This window comes from Stegodyphus dumicola, chromosome 6 (assembly GCF_044657685.1).
Source record: "Stegodyphus dumicola isolate Sdum_Otavi_A_Nest chromosome 6, ASM4465768v1".
NCBI lineage: Eukaryota > Metazoa > Arthropoda > Arachnida > Araneae > Eresidae > Stegodyphus > Stegodyphus dumicola.
In genome coordinates, this window is record NC_140773.1 from 221,291,481 (window position 1) to 221,311,218 (window position 19,738).

At 33.5% G+C, this 19,738-nt stretch overlaps 2 protein-coding genes across 2 annotated transcripts in view; both read left to right on the forward strand.

Annotated features, from left to right (window-relative positions):
* LOC118195837 (N-acetylneuraminate lyase-like) overlaps positions 1-4,657 on the forward strand; it is a 32,289-nt gene extending 27,632 nt beyond the window's left edge. The window contains exons 10-11 of the mRNA XM_035367173.2: positions 824-863; positions 2,997-4,657. Coding sequence (XP_035223064.1) covers positions 824-863; positions 2,997-3,154 — 198 coding nt within the window. The 3' untranslated portion in view covers positions 3,155-4,657. The remainder of the gene's footprint in view (positions 1-823; positions 864-2,996) is intronic.
* Positions 4,658-13,541: 8,884 nt separating this feature from the next.
* On the forward strand, positions 13,542-16,325 carry LOC118195862 (uncharacterized). The gene is made up of 2 exons (XM_035367204.2): positions 13,542-13,740; positions 15,934-16,325. The coding sequence occupies exons 1-2, from the start codon at positions 13,599-13,601 to the stop codon at positions 16,230-16,232; spliced, it is 441 nt and encodes a 146-aa protein (XP_035223095.2). The 5' UTR covers positions 13,542-13,598; the 3' UTR covers positions 16,233-16,325.
* Positions 16,326-19,738: the final 3,413 nt, after the last annotated feature.

The following is a 19,738-nucleotide window of genomic DNA, read 5'->3' on the forward strand; positions in this document are numbered from 1 at the left end:
TAAAATGTCAAATGAACTTACTTATGTTTGACAATTAGATGTTTTGTTTCGGAAAAGAATTTAATATTTAGAAATTTAAAAGTTTGATCTAAAGAAAAATTGAGAAATGAACTTGCACCAATTACGGTATATTCCGGCGTACAATGTGCATTTTCAATCCAAATTATAAGATCGAAATTTACGGGTGCGTGTTATACGCCAGGTTATAAAAATGATAGATTGATAGATTTAAAAATAAGGAATAACCATTAAAAAATTAGATTTCAATATTTACCTAAATGCTGTTATTTTTAAAGAAATGGCATAACAGATTAACTTAAAAATTTTCATTATCGGATAACATGAAAATTTCGTCATCTTCGTCTTCCGTTATATCTTCAAGCACATCATCGAATTCTGTTTCATCTTCACCATCGTTGTAACTCTGATCCATAAACAAATAATCATCATCATTCGTTCCATCTTTCACCAAAGACAAACACTCCACGAATCTAACTTCTAATTCCACGAATTCGTTCAGGTGGGAAGGGCATTCTGACTCCAAATTATATCCTTCTTTTCTCGAAACTCTACAATAACATTCTTTTGGACACTTCCAACCTCTTTGCAGGCATATTTACTCGGTGAGCTCAAGAGCAGTCCACATATATCTTTTAGGTTTCTTTGTAAGTAAATAGGTGCGCATTATACGGTAAATATACGTAAAAATAAAAAAAATATAGCTTGAAATTATAGATGTGCGTTATACGTCGGAAAATACGGTAATTAAAAAAATTAATTTTAGCAATTTCTCTTCTTTGATTATTTATAAATTTCATTTCAGAATCGTGTCTTGAAGGCTGTACAGACGTTGGCTAGACACGGTAAGCAAACTCCATTTTTTATTCAGAAAAATCATTAACTAAATATCAGATGTTTCTCTGGCATGGTCACACTGCTCATCAGAATTAAAGGATAGAAATAAGGTTTTGAGGACAGAAATAAAACTTGACTGGTACTTAAATGATTTAAAACAATTTGTTAAAAGCATTATTTAGCATAATTTAATATGTTTGCCAGTTGATTAATCTCAAAATATACATAAAGTCGAATTAATGAAAATATAAAAATGATGAAACAATGATACTCCCTGTTTTGCAACAGAATTTTTTTTTATAAGATCATCTCTGACATAAATTAAAACCTGACACCTTGACTTCATAGAATTTATTAAGTTTTGAGGAACTGCATCCAACTTTTCTGAAAATGCCTTTTTCAAACCCTGGGCTATCTGAGATTGCATTTGGTGCGTCATAGTTGGTGGCCTAAAGTGTTCCGCATATGCTGAATAAGGTACGAGGTGTGGTAAGTAAAGTGGTCAATTCATTTGAAAGGTATTTTCTGTCTCCCGGCATTTCGACATCACAGATATTCGATGCGAACCACATCGTCATCCATTAGCGAAACGTCTGAGCCAACAGCAACCCTAAACAGCCTTACATGGGATTTCAAGATTTCGTCCGCATATTGCTGATCGGTTTCAGATCATCCATCAAAGATATGTAGCTCTGTGCGGCCATTTTTGAATATTCCTCTCCAAGCTATGAAATCGCTCCCATAGGAACGGTTTTTTTACTAACGTCTGAAGGCTCACATTCCTCGTTCTGTCAAGGTCAAAGCATACTTAGAATCAAAGTTTAGGCTCTGTCCGCGCTCTTTTATAAATGGTAGACGGTCCCATTCTTCTTGGCTTCATTGAACCACATCGTCATCCATTAGCGAAACATCTAAGCCAACAACAACCCTAAACAGCCTTACATGGGGTTCCAAGACCTCGTCCACATTCAGTTACAGATCATCCATCAAAGATATGCAGCTCTGTGCAGCCATTTTTGAATATTCCACTCCAAACGATAAAGTCGCTCCCATAGGAACGGGTTTTTTATGAACGTGTGAAGGCTCATGTTTCTCGTTCTGTCAAAGTATACCTAGAATCAAAGTTCAGGCTCTGTCCGCGCTCTTTTGTAAATCGTAGACGGTCCCATTTTTCTTGGCTTCATTGAACCAATTTAAATGGAGGTAGCTTTGGTAGAAGTGAGTTGGATATAGCAAACTACATGAAGCTTTTGTGCAGGTCTGATTCAAGTTCCTGTGGCATCCTGAGGTCTAAAATCAGCTCTCTTGTAGCCGTTCACGGCTTATTCAAGCCAGTAACAGAAAACGATCTTTAGATGCTGTTGTTTCTCATAGCTGCCGTTGATTAGTCATAGGCAGCTATGCCCTTGACTATAGCTGCCGATGACTAATTGAAAAAATACTCAAAAAGCGATTTTAAGTTGTTCATCTGTCACTTTGAGGCATAATCAGCTCTTGGGAACGGCCTCCATTTGTACTTGCCTCTCCTTCTCGAGTCACTCAGACAATCGCCAGTTTTGCCATTCACTTAAATGATGCTTTTGAGGCAGCTAATGAATGTTGGTTTCTCTGAGAAACCACATTAAACAGCACTAACAATTTGAATTCCAACATGTGTCCATTGCGCAACACATTTGCATATTTTATAAGCTAAATTATGCGAAGAATCCAATTTAATTCCAGATAATTAACGTAAATAATGACACTTTTGGACAGTGGTTGAAAACTTTTATCAGTGGGCGGATCGTTTTCAGATTGTCCTTTAATTTCGACAAACGGTGTAATATCCGGCGTCGGAAATACCTTTCATTGATTGAATGTTCAATAAAAATGACCGATTCAGTGTATTGCAAATTAAATGCATTTAAAATTTTATGTAGATATTGTACCTAATAGTTTATAGCGCAATTATCTTTGAACATAAAAATGTTTTAAAACTGTCTTTGGCAAGTTTTCTTTTAATTGATAGGATTTTAACTGTGCTTTCTGGTTTAGCGATAAATCATTTCTGAGGTAGTTGTGTTTAATTTAAGAATGCTTAAGATCTTAAATATAATTGCTTAAGAATTAAAATTTTACAATGTTACACTTTTTTTTTTCAGGTCAGGGCATTGCGTGCTTTAAGGCTGCTATGAATCTGGTGGGTCCTTTGGATGTCGGTGCTCCTCGCCTGCCCCTTGTTCCACTGACCGCCGAAGCTCTGTCACAACTGAAAGAAGACCTGAAGACATTGAAAGCCGAAGAGTGGTCAAGAATTTAAAAAGCCTCGAATACTTATACATTCCGTAATAGTTCAGGAAAGTGTCGATTCCTGCTGTTAAAAAAGGATATTCTGCTAAAACGTAAATTTTAGTAGGACTCCAATAATCTGAAGCTCCAATTATCAGGATAATAACGTTGTTTCTTCTATCCAAGTAAAATTCAGCTTGCTATTAACCCTTAAACATATGAATTTTTATTTTTATTTTTTAATTCAAGTCAAAAATAAATTAGAATTGATATCAAATAAAATAGGAAAAATACTAAAAATGTCTAAACTAAGTTTTTATTCCAATTTTTTTAAATAATATTATAGTTGCCTAGCGGCTACATTATGCAAAACAAATATGATAGGTGAATGTGTAATACCAATTTTACGCAATAATACGTACCTTATAAACTTGTTCAAATCATTTTAAAATTTGAATACATCAAAATAACAACAACACATAAAATCAAAAATTCGTAAACACAAATGATGTCTACACCTTACACATCAACTCGTAATAAAGGCCGTTACAGCGTTAGTCTTACACTGGAACTTTCACCGTAAACAGTGAACAGCATGTATCCAATTGGTTACACTATGCAGTAAGTTAAATTTGTGTTCTGATTTGATTTGCATGTCTGTATGTTGCCAAATGGCAACTGCATGTATTTAAGGGTCAATTACTATAACCTGGCTAGATACATACTAGTGTAGAATATAAAATTAAGAGGAGAAAGCTTTGTGTAAAATTCTAGACATTTCATGAGCGATGGACATAAATTCACCTCGTCGTTTCTTCAGATGGTGAAAATATTTTTACTAACTTTTTAAACTATATTTTTACCAGAATATGTTAGGTCTTTCCTCCTTTTCTGCTGTAGAAGCGGGGTTTATGACAATCGCCTTCAAAATCTGTAGAGCTTTATATAAAATCTATGCTAAATTAGCTTGTTTTTTTAATTATTATTCTGCAAGTGTTACATATATCACTCAATTGTGCGATTGCTTGTACAGTCTGTGTATCATAAGAAAATCTCTCGCCAGTTAGTCTGCAGCTTTCTGTTGCCGTAGAAACGAGTCTTGACCCATTTTCCGTAGGGGTGTCTTGAAGACGAATGATAAACTCTTTTCCTCTTAGCAAACAGTCGTCAAAAACAAATAATAATAAAGCAAATCATCTTTGAAATATATTATCCCTGTTGCTATAGCGACCGCATCCTCCAGACACTGTGGCGGGGCTGTTCGAGCAGACAGACAGTAACTTAGTCGTTAGTTTGAATATAACAGAAAAGGATCTTGATCATCATTTTACGTCAGTTTACATAATGTTCGGAGATTACTGTTACTTATAAAAAATGGAGTAATTTTATCTGAATTTTAGTTGAATAGAGAGAGATTATGTGTCTTGATTAACCTAATAACAAATAATCTATTCTTTTTTTTTAAATTTGGAATGATAAGACAATATTATCTATTTTTTGAGAGCCTTCATAAATAAATAGTTAATTCCATTGTTTTATTTTTATATGAAATAAAAATTGGTGTGTTTCGAAAAAAAAAAAAAAAAAAAAAAAAAAACGAGTTTTGTTGTTCAGTTTTGTTTTGTCTTTAATGCAGTTTATTTAGTTTAATTGCATTATCGTGATTCATCAACATCTTTGTTAAAATGTAATAAAGTTTCGAAAGTGAAATTTATATAAAATGTGAAGCGTTTCCATAATTTCCATGCTTTTTTATACCTGATCGTTATAATTTAGTTGCTAATTTAACATTTTTTTGACCTATAAAAAAAGATAAAAATTACGAAGGAAAATTAAGTTAGCTGCTTCTTTTGGTAGCAAAATACTACAAAAAATGAATCATGTTATTTGACTTATTTCCATTTTTATAAAAATGTTTTGCCAGTAATTTTTCTTTTTAATTTAAAATTTTTTGCAGAAAAATTAACTTTAAAAATATCTTTCTTCTCTTACAACTGTGAATGTATGAAAAAAATATGATTGTAGAATTGTGATGCTTCGAGAAATACGATGAATTCTGAGAGTGAAGAAAACTATTTATGGTGATTTATTTAGATTTAAATTACTTTTTAACTGATTATCAAATGGAGCCAGGCTTGATTGCATCCCCCCCCTCCTGTTCAGAAGTCTTGTGAAAAAGGTTTTGAAATGGGTAATAAGGACATAAACTAGAATTTTCTTACAAATTTTAAAGCACTGTTTTGTAATTTATATCTTTAATCTTTAAATTGACCTATGATATTCATCCAAATGGATTGTTGATGATGTGTTTCTTTGTGTGATTTCACAAGGTATTGAAATATATATATAATGTGTATTAAAAAAACCTGAACTTTTACTTGCGAATGGTTAAAAAAAGGCCTCAGATTATTCAAGATGCATTTAGTAATCTTCGCAATCGCGAAGATAATATACTCACAATGCTGCAGCAAAATTACGATTATCAGTTACGCCATCGTTCTAGCAAAATTACTGTTATTAGGTACACTATTGCTCTAGCAAAATTACTATTATTAGTCACAATATTCCCGTAGCAAGATTCGCTATTATTAGTCATTAAAACATTTAAGGGGAAGAAATTAATTAAAAATATCGCAGCGAACGTCTCAATTTGGTAATTATGGTTAAGATTTTTTACCATTAATTATTTCGACTACCTCAATTTGAAATTCATTATACAGATATTTTACCATTATTAATTTCGATTATCTAAATTTGGTAATCACGGTAAAGACTTTAGCAAAGAAAAATTATATAGGAAGAATCTTGCTTTGTATAAAAAATGTATTAGGAAAACAAAGAGAGATTTTAAGAATAATTTTTTTGTTAAGAATAAAGAATACTATGTTCGGTTTTATAGAATCTCTAGGAATAGATCGAAAAATGACATCTTTCTGAAATAAAAAATGCATGAGGGCGCCGTCTCGACGGAAGATCTATATGAAGAATTAATAAGCAGACAATTGGTTTGAATGATGATGATGTCGGCGATAATATTGAAGAAATTGTGATGGACAAGACTAATGATAGAGAAAAACCGTTCACATGTGAAGAGATTTTGAATGTCGTAAACAGTTTGATCTGCCCCCCCCGGACTAGATGGCATTAGGGTTTGGCTGTTGAAGGAATTATTTGGAGAATTTATTTCCTTTTATGTTATCCTGTATAATAAATGCTTATCATTATGCGTATTCCCATATTCTTGGAAAATCGGAAGACTTTTTTTTGTTGCAGAAATCTAATGGAGGTACCCGACCAATCTGCTTATTGAAAACGCATGGAAAAGTGTTGGACAAATTAATTACTAATAGAGTTCATTAAAGGCTGAACGAAATACATTTCACTAGAGAAATTAAGTTTGGTTTTAGACAAGGAAGATAATCAGATTTGGCACTTTATACTATGATACAATATATTAGAAATACAAGGCAAATAAGCCATGTAGCCCCGATTGCCATCGACGTTCGAGGGCATTCGATTCAATTCTTTGGTCTTCCCTACTGACTGTTTTGAAATCGATTGATATTCCTAGACAGCTATTTGATACTGTGAAGAACTACTTGCAGAACAGAATCACTATTTTTAAGAATAAGAATGAGCAAGTTGAACTGTTTTAAAGAATCAAGAAGGGTTGCCCTCAGGGCTCTTGTAGCGCACCCTGTTCTGGAGCCACATTGTTAATAAGATTTAAAATAATATGGAGAACCTAAAATTCGTGTGCTATGCAGATGATATATCTGTTGTAGTATATAACAACTATTTGGAAAGGTTGGAAAATACATTCTATTTTCTGGAAGAGGAATTTCAGAGGTGGAGTAGATAATCTGGAAGTTAAATTAACTGAAAATAATTCTGTGTACCAAGCCGAAGTTACTGCAATTAGATAGGCACTATTATGGATTAAAGATACTTTAGCAAGAGGACAGTGGATAAATTTATTTTCAGATGCATTATCGGTGTTACAAAGCCTCCAAAGTTCTGAGCCTAAGAATGCTCTCATTGAAGAGATTAAGGGTATATATTTTGAAATTATAAAGAAACATAGTATAAAATTACATTGGGTGAGAGCTCATGCTGGTATCGAAGGTAATGAGAGAGCGGATCTGCTGGCCAAAGAAGCTGCCCTAGGGGATAGTCATTTAATAGAGAATGTATTGGACTCAAGGAAAGTCATACTGAAACGTATGAAAGAAGATATATGGAAAACAAGGAAAGGGCAATGGGAGTCTCCCGAAAGAAATTCAAATTATTTAAAAATATTAAAAATTAATAGAAAAAGGAATCTTATAAATAATATTGATACTAATCAGATTATCACAAATCACGGAAGATTCCCTGCCTATCTCAAGAGATTTAACCTCCAGGGTAGCGACTTATGCATGGCCTCCACCATATATTCTGACAATGGGAGAAATTTTATGGGTGCAGAGAGAGTTTTGCAAACGGTCGACTAGGACTGTCTCTGCTCTATATTGCAGAAAAAAAGATACAATGGAAGTTCAATCGTGGCCTTCGAGATTAGTTATCTCGAAGGCCACGGTTCAATCCTCCTTCCGCAGCTTAGTGGGGCGGATGGTGGGAGCGTTTAATTCAAATTGTAAAACAGATATCAAGAAAAATTATACGCCGTGCTTCTCTAGATTATGAGGAATTACTCACAGTCTTGTGCGAATGAGAAAGAGTTGTCCATTCAAGACCACTTATTTACGCGTCTGACGAGATTGAAGATCCCTTGCCTTTACAATCCGGAAAAATTTCTGCATGAAACTCCACAGTCGAGTGTACCTGATATTGATAGTGTGGACAAAGAAAAATTGAGTAGAAGAGCGAAGTATCTCCATAGAATGAGAAAACTGTTGAGAATGAGATTTCGCTCTGAGTATCTAGGGAAGTTAAGGCAGCAGTCTGTCAGAAATTACAAAAATAAACATCACTCTGTAGGAGAAATTGTCTTGCTGGAGGATCAAAATAAAACCCGTCTATATTGGAATTTAGCACGCGTTATTCGGGTGATCCTTGGTAGAGATGCCAACATAAGAGTTGCTCTTGTAAAAACCAGTAATTCTGAGTTCTTGAGACGACTACAGTGATTGTGTAGACGCTGGAACTGGATAATTTAATAGATAATGTTCAAGACGATCAAATTCCTTTCACCAACCAGTAGCGGCAGAGTTGCGTAACCACAAAATAATGTAATCGATTTGTATTTGAGTTATTCCAAATTTATTTTCTTGTACTGTATTATTTCTATTATTATTCTTCACCATTAATTTTGTTTTCGAGTAATGTGACTGAAGTATTAAATATTTATTTTTGTATCATAATTCTGATTTGTAATGATAAAAGTTATATGTTTTGATTGAGTAACCATCCACTCACAAGGTGGGAGAAACGGGGCAACGAGAAGGCATTCATCTTTTACAAGGATCACGTACGCAGACGCATAACGTCTACGTTTTCTTTTGTTTTTAAAACAGTTGCATTTACAAATTTGTAGCATATGATATAAGATATTTTCTCCCTCCTTTCTGCATGCCTTCGTGGTGTAACGGTAGCACACTCGGAGCGTATTCGAGAGGTCCAGGTTCGAGTCCCGACGAGGACATTGCATATTTTTCTTATGTCCTGTTTCAAAAATAACCTAATTATACAAAGAAATGGTGTAGAAAAATAAATTTTGTTTTTTAGAAAGTTTTTATTACGTCTCAGATTTATGGACCTGGTAATTTTTTGTTAAGCAACAATAGGAGTTTACAGTTCATATTGAAAGCACTGAAAATGGTTTCCATTTTAACAATTTCAAAACAGCATTGTTAGGTTTCTTGTGTTACTTACCATTTTTCAGAGTTTTTAACTTCACAACAATGGATTTTCTAATTTTGTTAAATACAAAGTTTTTATTCGCAAATAACTAGCATCGTTTCATTACCTGAATAAAAAACCCTTCGTAATATCATAATTTTCATAATTTACTAAAAAAGCTTTCACAGTACCCGTAGATATCTGTAATTTTCTCTTAAAATGGATAAGAAACATAACTGCAAACGATCTTTTAAAGAAACTCGCAAGCCAAGGCGATTTGTCGACTTTGTCGAAAAGGTAAAAGATTTACTTTTACTCTGATTTGTATACATATGTTACTTTCCTTCCAGCAACCTTACCGAGATTTTTTTCGGCCCTTCTTTATTTTTTTTAAAAAAGTCGGAAAACGATTTTGTAAAAAGTATTTGTTAAAGCCACTTTTATTTAGCACAAAGAAGCAATATCCCCGGAAGGGCTATTAATTTCATTTTGGTATTTTGCGTCGGTTCATTATAAATGTCGGATCACTTTTAAAATTGTTGCCACCCAATATTAGAGCCCTGTATTATCTTTAAAGAAATTAAATAATGAGGAACCTGCTTAAATGTATGTATCTTTCTCGCACTGTGATAAAACAACGGTACCTAAAGCCATCGAATTTCGAATAACGTACGTCTCCACCCAAATATGGACATCTGGAAGCCCAAATTTGGAATTTGTTTTATTATCGATGTCATATTTTGTAAAGCATTCACGAGTGTTTGATTAACAAACTCTACGATTTCCAAGTTAGCAACTGGAACACTGTACAGAAGGGAAAAAAAATTATCTCCAGCGCGCGAGACTATGTATTGGAAATCCTAAAGATATGTTCATTTTAAAATTATTTTGCGATATTGCTGTTGAATTGAATTTTATGTTTTAAGTGCGAACAGCATGATTTTTAATAAATAAAGGTAACACACATAACGTTAAAAGACGCCCCTTCTTTTCAAAAAGACAGGTTTCTTGTAATAAGCTTTCCTTGTAATGCAAATTAATTTGACTGGTAAAAGAAATGAATACGTTAAAGACTGATTCTTTGATCAATCGTTTATAATAATGCACGCAGGACTATCAGCTTTAGGGAGGATGCTTTCGTGGAGGTTATTCTAAAGGAACTGTTTCATATTCAAGTACGTGGGAAAATCCAAACATAGCCTACGAACTCACCATGAACCGTACAAGAGAAAGTGCGTGTCTTACCCACTTGGCCACTTAAGCTAAAACTAGAATAGAACTTGTTACTTAGTTTTTTCTATATAGGAACACCTCTTAAAACGAAAGTTGCAAATGGAAGAGAATTAAAGAAAGAAAGATTATTGAAGGAGATTTCTGTCGATGTTAAGGGTGAGGAAAAGGAAAATGAAGAAGCCATTATCTCCAGCGCGGCGAGACTGTGTATCGGAAATCCTAAAGATATGCTCATTTTAAAATTATTTTGCGATGTTGCTGTTGAATTAAATTTTATGGTTTAATTGCGAAGAACATTATATTTAATAAATAAAGATAACACACAAAACGTTAAAAGAACGTCCCTTTGGGCGTAATGTAAAAATCTGAAAGCTTTCAGATTTTCTTTTCTTTTCTTATCTTTAATTAGTGTATTTGTTTTTAATTTTTAATAAGGTTATGGAAGATGTATCGGCACCAAGTCTTGATAGGAAAGAAGTGTGTTCTCTCACTAGGGTATGCGGTAATCCTTTTGACGTTTTGCATGAAAAAGGACTTCTTCATGTGGTCCCGGATTATCAAGAGAAGATGAAAGACAAGAGCCAGAATGGGGAATGCCCCGAAGTCGATTTGGCATTCTACATTGAACAGTTTGGTAGTGGAGAGCATACCAAACTGTTTTCCTCTAATCACAAATTTAAAAATGGACGTCTCGTGTATTCTTCCACACAAGAAGTACTACCAGAATTCTCTAAAGAACTGGAGAGGTTCAACAACTGGTGGAACGCCCACTGTAAGTTAGAAAATTAGTCTAAATGGGGTAAATGCAAGATCTTCAATAAAAATATTCAGGTTATAAAATTATAGCTTGGAAAATATTTAGTACTAGTGGAAATACCCGATGCCAGTTATGTTAGATTGAGAGTAATGTATCTAACTACAGAGTACCGCTGTAATTCTTCTCTGATAACGATGCAAAAAAAGAATAGGATTCATAGTCATACATTTTTCACTCTGATGTGATACCCACATAAAAAATTTCAATACAAAAGTAAATTAATTTTGTCTCATGATATCAGCAACAATGGCACGAAGTTTTTAATAATTTTCGTCTTTATAATCAAATGGACCTAAAAGCTCAAGTTGCATCCAATATTTCACCTGTATTCAATTTAGGTCGATTAAATGCGACTAAAATGGATCATAATTGATCAGAAATCAATAACGCGAACAAACACACAAACAGGCATTCTTTATATATATATAGCTTTTGTAAAACTTACAAAGTTTTGATTAACAAAGTCTACGCTTCGAAAGCGAGCAGTAGCAACACTTCTCGAAATAAAGCAAATTTTTATCTCCAGCGTGCGAGACTGTTGCCACTCGAAAAAATCAGGGCGAAAATTAGCGTTTTCAGAATTTTTAATTGGTATCTTTGATTTTAGCTATTTAGGTTTTGGAAAAAAAGTGGACGTCGACCTTTCCCAGAACCCAGAAAAAGTATGGTAAAAAGTTTGGTGACGATAGGGGCTATAGTAGTGACTGAGTTAATCGCTAACAAACAAGCACACAGATTTCGAAATTTTTCTGGCTGAAATTGCTTCGGGCACCACTGGTGGCTCGATAAACATTCAGATAATAATCAGTTTTATTTCGGTTACTTGTAGCACGTCCAGCGTTAATGCACTTAGAGTTCACGATGCGATCTTTTACATGTCGAAAATGGTTAAGTTCGATTTACTTTAAAAATGTTTTTGAATAACTCTACAGTAACATTCCAGTGCATTTTGAATTCAACGACTAAAACTCTTCTAGACTTAGCAGTTCTGTAGAGATATTACCAGTTGAGATACTTTTTGTGATTCGCAGTTTGTTATACCGGGAAGTTATGGTTCGACATCTTCCTGGCTTTCTTCACAATTAAATAAATTTCATGTAATTCGCAGATATTGTCCCAACATGGATATTTTCGGAGTTGGAGACTGACTTGCGTTGCAGAAGTTACAAAGTTTAGCCCAGGTGACTACAAATCATTTTGTGTTTTCACGTTTAGTGTTCAGCTCGTCTATGGTCACAACCAGCTAGACCTCTTGCCGTCCGGCGTAAACTCGGCAATTCCAAAATTCTGCCGCTCAGTTTTTTTTCTTAAATTCTAAAACGTTTGCCTCTGGCACCGACCCTGGTTATAGTACATACCTGGCAGTGAAGGAAATTACTAGTTCGCGCACGCACTTGTGCAAGTGGTATGTTAGAAAAACTTCGAAACAATTTCTGGCACAGAAACGCAAATTTAAAGAGTATATTATAAATTTTCCGAGATAATGATTTTAATTTAGATGCCGTTTCATCAGGCATATTGCAGATATCAGAATCTTATTCTTGAACCTAATACAAAATTAATTCTGCAAATTATGAAACAGTCTTGCTGTTTTATTGATAGTCTTTATTCAGACACAATAACACGCCGAACAAATACTAATTCAGAAGTCAAACAACAAAACTCAGCGTTGTATTTTCAAATTTTTACAGGACTAGTTTCGATGGTTTTACAGAACCACCATCCTCAGCTGCAAAAGCGCATGATGCATGATGAGTTTGGTGGTTCGGTAAAACCATCAAACTAGTCCTGTGAAAATTTAAAAATATAACGCTGATTTTTGTTGTTTGACTTCTGAATTAGTCTTTATTCAATTAAAACATATCTTGGTCTTTTAAACTCTAATCAAAAAGAATTTTAAGTGTTTATTAAATTTTGTCACACATGAAAGATTTATAAAATGTCTGTAATTAAGTTTTCTCCTTCATAATTTATATCCTTTCCAACTTTTATTAAATTTAAGCTATTTTTTTCCGAACAAATGCTTACTTATTACTTCAACAGTTTCTAAAAATATTGCTAGCAAAATTTGAAATCTAATTTATCTTATTTATAGTAATTTATAGTAATCGACCTGACTCGTTAGGATTTTTGATGCTGAAGAAGTAAAAATGTGCAGTGCTCTCGACGAGACTCGAACCTGGACCTCTCGAATACGCGCCGAGTGTGCTAACCGTTACAGCACGAAGGTATACTGAAAGGAGAGAGAAAATACCGTATAATAGAATGAGACGTATTTATTTTTCATTAATATGTAATTATGAATACTAATTAGTCTGTTTGTTAACGCTAATGTGAAAATTTTGCCTTAACGTCATTTTTTATTGGAATTCGATCGCAAATTTTAAATTCATACCCAATATACTTTTCTCAGATACCACATAACAAGTTTTTACAATAATTGTTGAAAAATTTCTTTTTAAAGATTCTGAAACTTACTTCTTCCGTAAAGCGTTTTGCTTCACATTTAAATCAAAAATAAAATGATAATGGTAACACAAACAGATAATTTGGGAATTATTTTTACTACTATTTTGATAAAACAATGAACTTGGCAGTAAAACATATTCGTGTTTTTACAGTTATAGGATGCCAGAGTGAAGACGAACCCACTGGAAAAAAAATGGCTAATATTTTTGAAGAGATGATAAAAAACGCCATGGCTGAAAGACAGAAATACGATAGAAGTAAATTTTGTTTATAATCTGTTTTTATTTTAAACTCTTGCGATGTTTCCTCGGTCTTGTGATTTTCTTGTAGCTGTTATACGTTAGCGAATTTCTGAATACTGCTGTGTTATCGTAGCTTACGTAACTTTTAAAATCAAGCAAAATTCGACTTTGTACAATTTTATAGAAAAACTTTACCCTTTTTCGGGAATCTGGTATTATTTTCTTTTCCTCAAAAATACATCTGTGCCATTTTGTAGCCAAAAAATCACTTAAACAGCTGAAATAAAAAGTAAAAAACTTGCGATATCACCATTCAAATTTTAGCCTAACACTCCAAGAGGGCGAACAACAGTTGACGGCTGCTGTAGAAAGCATCCCATTCCCATACCTCCTTTGGAATTAGCTTAGTGATTTATTAAAGTATGCAAATGGTGTACTTCCTTACATGAGTATGACACCAATGGCAAAATCATACGCAGCTGCAGAAATTTATAAGTTATCTTTTAGGTTGGGAGATTGTAAGAGACAATTAATGTAGTTTTTAATTTTTCGAATACCGTATTCACTTCTACAGATGCTGAGACTAATAGCCCTTCTGAGGTACCGCCCGTTTGGGTTAAAAATAAAATAAAATAAAAAATAAATAAAAAGGATTTCATCGAGGTTGAAAAACGAATTGCGCAGAGTTGTGAGTACATAATTCCGAGAATGTGTCTGTGAATAGCTTTTTTCCCCGCTGCAGGTAAACTTATGTTAGTGAATTCGCACAAAATGTCTTAAAGAGCTAAGAAATCCAGCAGGTATAGAAAGACTCTTAGAAGTGACATTCGTACCTTAAGGAAAAAGGCCTGTCGTGATAGATAGTACTAATATATTACATAATAAGTTTTCTGTGGATAGGACGCCTAATTAGTGAAAATGAGTTTACAGACGTTGAGACAGATTTGGCTAATCTTTGGAATATGGTAACAGGTAGTTTGGCGAAATTTTGGTAAGGCGACTAGCTAGGACTTTAGCAGTGTACATGGATAAAGTGAAGAGTGTGCGCAATGCCATTTTTGTGCAATTCTGGGATTTTTTTAAGTAAAAATAAGTCGACGTGTAAATGGTTTATGTGTATGTGCTATTCTGAAAAACGCGGCGAGCAGTTTGCTATTCTGCACTTTCTTTCAATTTCGCACCTAATCTTCGTCATGATTAAGCATTTTTGTTCCAGAAAAGTTCTAGTATAAGCGTAATTCGGCTAACAGATTGTTGGGAAAAAAATGTTGAGTTAAAAAAAAAAAAAAAAAAAAAAAATGGCCTTTCTTTACTTCGTGAAAACAAAACGGCGTCCTAAACAAAACTAGCAGGCTGCTGTAGCAGAGTTGGTCGCCAGATTTTCGCCAAAAAATCGCCAAGTTACTATAATTACCATAATCTAAAGATTAACCATAGATTTATTTTTCAGTTTCAAGGCTAACTTTTATTGTTCTCTTTGATTACTAGAATATGTATCTAAATGCTTTGAAACTCTGAAAAAATGCTCTAAAAACTTTTAAAAAATGCTTTAAAACAGGATTATACGCAATTCATATATCATTGGAATCCAGACTTTGCTCATAGCATTGTTTTTTATTTTCTCCTTCTGTTAGCCCTCTCTTTACATGTATATGCTTATGCCACAGTCACACTTCATTTTGCATGTGTATGTTCATATTGTAATTTTGTAAGGAAATTTTGATTCGAATTTGCTACAATCTATATTTATTTAGTATGGTGGATTCCTACTAGGAAATTAATTGAGTCATGGAAAGCTAAGTCGTGGAAATTTTTAACCTAAAAAATTTAATCAGCTTTGATGGATTAAAAAATTTAATCAGTTTGCTTGCAGTTACTTCTGATGGTATATATCAGACAGAATATTAGATAGCTTCGATAGAATGGACTTAGTATATCGCATCGAAATTACCGAATCCAACAATAATGGCACAAACGAATAACTTTTTTTATTAATCAGAGGATTTCAGAAATCATTCATTAATATTAATCTTAGTTTCAATAATTCTTAAATTATTACATTAGTTTTATGTTGTCTGATTTTGGTTTTTTACATTCTGCAACCGTTAGTAATTATTAATCATACGCCAAATAAATGAGTCCTGTATAAAAGCACCAATACAATTTCTCATCTGCGTACACATTTCTTTTAATTATTTACTTTCTTAGTTTCAGGGAATAATGATAAAGAACAAAATAAAGAACAAACTACTCCAAGAAATTCGCCGATGAGCATTAAACTTTGTGCCGAAGACCATGAATGCAGAGAACAAAAAGTATTAAAATGGCTTAAAGATTATGTGCATCGACACGATGGAAGATGTTCTAAGACCAGTGTTATACCTGAATTTAGTAAAGAAGATGACATTACGTTCGAAAATGAAAAAGTAACAAGTTGCGTCCGGGAGATCAAAGATGATATACAACGACGTGACGGAGGTAATTTTAAAGACTATAAAAAAGTGTAATAATTGTAGAATTAGGGAAGAGAGTTGTATTTTTGTTCTCTTTTCCAAAAGCTGATGTGACGTTTAAGATATTAACCAATTTTTTTTTTCTGAAACTAATCTGTCCCCTTTCATTTCAAAATACATACACACTTACAGTTACAGTAAGTTCTTGTGAAAGAATTCCAAATCGAACTGGTTCCATTTACAGGTTATCTTTTCCGTATCCCTCGTTAAGAATTTTTAACCTCAGTTGCGGAAAAAAAAAGTTCCATAAACCATCACCCTAATCCTTTACATTGTCATATTCCTGTCCCTTAAGAAAGTTATTTAATATGCTTGAAAGAGGTGAAAATCTGTTGGAGCAATATTAAATGCATATGGTGGATGCCATCCAAGATCGTATAGTACCTCTAAGTTCCCTGGAATCTAGACAGATGTACGGGTCTTGCATGGCAGCGATGAAATACAGGTCTCAGATTCACCAGCGATGGGCACTTTTCTGGCACAGCATTGCAAAGGCGGTCTGTGTGAGGGAAGTTAAAGATACCATTTAAAGTTTCGTTTGTTGTGAAAGCTCTCCATAAATTACTTCTATGAAATCCCACCAGATACTTAGCGAAAGCTTTAGTGGATGTAATCCTTATTTTGCGATAGATTCTGGCTATTTGTATGGCCTATAATCAATCTAACATCATTGAATATTCTTACTTTGCTTTGTTTCCGAGCTGCTTCTCACCTTTACGGAAGCGCTAAGACCAGAATTAGCATATGGAGGATCTGGCATTATATGCTACATTTACAACGTACTCTTTCTGCCTCACTATATTCCACATCATACTCATATTCTATCGCTAGTTTTGATGAAACATTCCTGATGCATTCTGCTGAGAAAGATTTAAAACAAAACAAACAGTCTCTTCAGTCGGTTTCTTTCCAGTAACGAAGATTATGTATCCAAATGTCAAATTTATCGCAAATTCCAAGGCATGAAACTCGCTGTCTAATGTCTTCCATGATGCTTTAAAACAGGATTATACGCAATTCATATATCATTGGAATCCAGACTTTGCTTATAGCATTATTTTTATTTTCTCCTTCTGTTAGCCCTCTCTTTACATGTATATGCTTATGCCACAGTCACACTTCATTTTGCATGTGTATGTTCATATTGTAATTTTGTAAGGAAATTTTGATTTTATCGCAAATTTCTGCGCCAATTCTGCCACAATAGCCTATCGTGGTCCGTAAGCGTTTTATTGCTGGACGAAGAGGGCCTATCACAATTTATTGTGATAAAGAATCTGGTTTCAGAGGGGTTGTTAATAATTTTTCTAAATTAAAATGGGACAAAATTTCAAGAGAAATTTTCATATACAAAATATTTTGCGAATTTATTCCACCCACTACAGCCTAGTGGAAAAGGTTGTTTCCCACTGTAAATGAATTGTTAAAATTTGCTTAAGGCAAATCTCTATTGATTGAGAAAGAAGTGAGTGCTGTGACCTATGAGTATGAGACGATCATTAATTGTAGAACGTTCAGATATATCTCAGGAAAACCCCATAAATTAGTTCCTCTCGCACCCGCTACATTTCTTGTTGAGAACTGAGGAACAGGGAACTGACAAACAGGATTCATCAAAATTAAATTTAAAAAATAAAACTTTAACAGAAGAAAACTTTTAACAATTCGAGAGAACTTTTCAGGAAAGAATATCTTGGTGAACTTATTCAAAAATGCATTGAGAAACCACCGCGTCAACCAAGAATTGGTGACATATTTTAAAATTGCAATGAAAATAAAATAAAATTTAAAAAAAGGATTATAATAAAGGATACTGATGGGTACCTGGTCGAGATGGAAAAGTTCACCGCATTAGGCTTGAACTCAACTTGAAACAGTGTTACGACCGGTACAGCTAGTCTTCCCCTTAACGATTCATACAAGCTAATAGAATAGAGGTAACTGAAAATAAGGGACAGTAAGGAAGATAATTCTGAGAAAGGTTCTGAATTAAAGAATATTCTATTTCCTAAAAATGATCTATAAATATTCTATCTATAATGAAAAAGTATACGTCTTCTGTTACATGATTTAAAGTCACCAATATACTAGATTTATATAATTATAATTTTTATAATATTATAATAGTAATTACGACATTTCTTTAAATCTCAAAGTGAGGATATTGTAAACTCAACTGAACTAAGTTTAGCGTAGAGTGGCGCTGTAATGGCGTAAATGATGTCTCTACTGGCTCGGTCTCCTAGATCTAATAAGAATTGTAGAATTCGCGTTAGCTATGTCAGTGAAAGTTTGATTTTGTGCGTCATTTCTAAATAAATTTTTTTAAAAACTTATCTGTCTTCATGAACTCATCACTTTGCATCGCATAGATGCAGTCTATAAAGTAATTCCTTGACTGTGTTCTCAATGAGATATTCACTGGATCAACGCAAACGATTAACTTCATAGAAAATTCTATCCAATATATTTTAGGAAACGCAAGTTGAGGTGTCATACTAATAAATGTTGTCTGTTATCGTTTGGCAGGTTTGCTGAAATCCTTTGTAGACGCACTGCGTATAAGATAAAATAAGGATTCAGTTTTTGCTTCAGAAACGTAATTATCAGATACTATCCAAATCGAGTTTATGAACCTGGCTATTTAAAATAAAGAAGTTACTAATTATATTTGCTTTCTTAGGTGAATATGTAACACCTGAACAACTGTTTAAATTACTTAAACTTATATATTTTAGGAAACTTAACTTATATATTTTAGGAAACGCAAGTTGAGGTGTCATACTAATAAATGTTGTCTGTTATCGTTTGGCAGGTTTGCTGAAATCCTTTGTAGACGCACTGCGTATAAGATAAAATAAGGATTCAGTTTTTGCTTCAGAAACGTAATTATCAGATACTATCCAAATCGAGTTTATGAACCTGGCTGTTTAAAATAAAGAAGTTACTAATTATATTTGCTTTCTTAGGTGAAGATGTAACACCTGAACAACTGTTTAAATTACTTAAACAGACAGAAGAAAGCGAAAGAGATCCTGAAACTTGTGATGCAAAAAACAAGCCTTTGGAAATCAAAGATTTCCAGACAAAAAATATTTTTGATCTTGATGCAATAAACCATTTTTCTAGCAATAACAAAAAATCAAGCAATATTAAAGAGGCAAAAATGCAGCTGGATTCTAAAAAATTATTACAAAAGAATCACTTTAAAACAACAAATTTTAATCCGCGTGATATCCTGCCATTTGAGAGATCTTCGTTAGAATGCTTTGCCAAGTGCCACAAACGAAATGGTAGTTATGACGAAATTATTATCACGAAAGGATCGTGCATGAAAAATGAGCATTTAAAAAGCAGCGGCAGTTCAACCTTCAGCACAATCGAAAATTGTATTAATAAAGAAGCTTTGGAAAAATATAGGGAGAAATATGGCAAGAGATCTAGCGAAGAAGAAATCAAATTTTACGCTCGAGAAGACTTTATAAAGGAAATAGAAAACT

What these genes read in the sequence shown, in the direction of transcription:
- LOC118195862 (XM_035367204.2), top strand. Translation starts at nt 13,599, where the DNA reads ATGAACTTGGCAGTAAAACATATTCGTGTTTTTACAGTTATAGGATGC. An exon ending in AAGACAGAAATACGATAGAA is followed by an intron (nt 13,741 to 15,933) that starts GTAAATTTTGTT and finishes TTACTTTCTTAG; the next exon opens with TTTCAGGGAATAATGATAAA.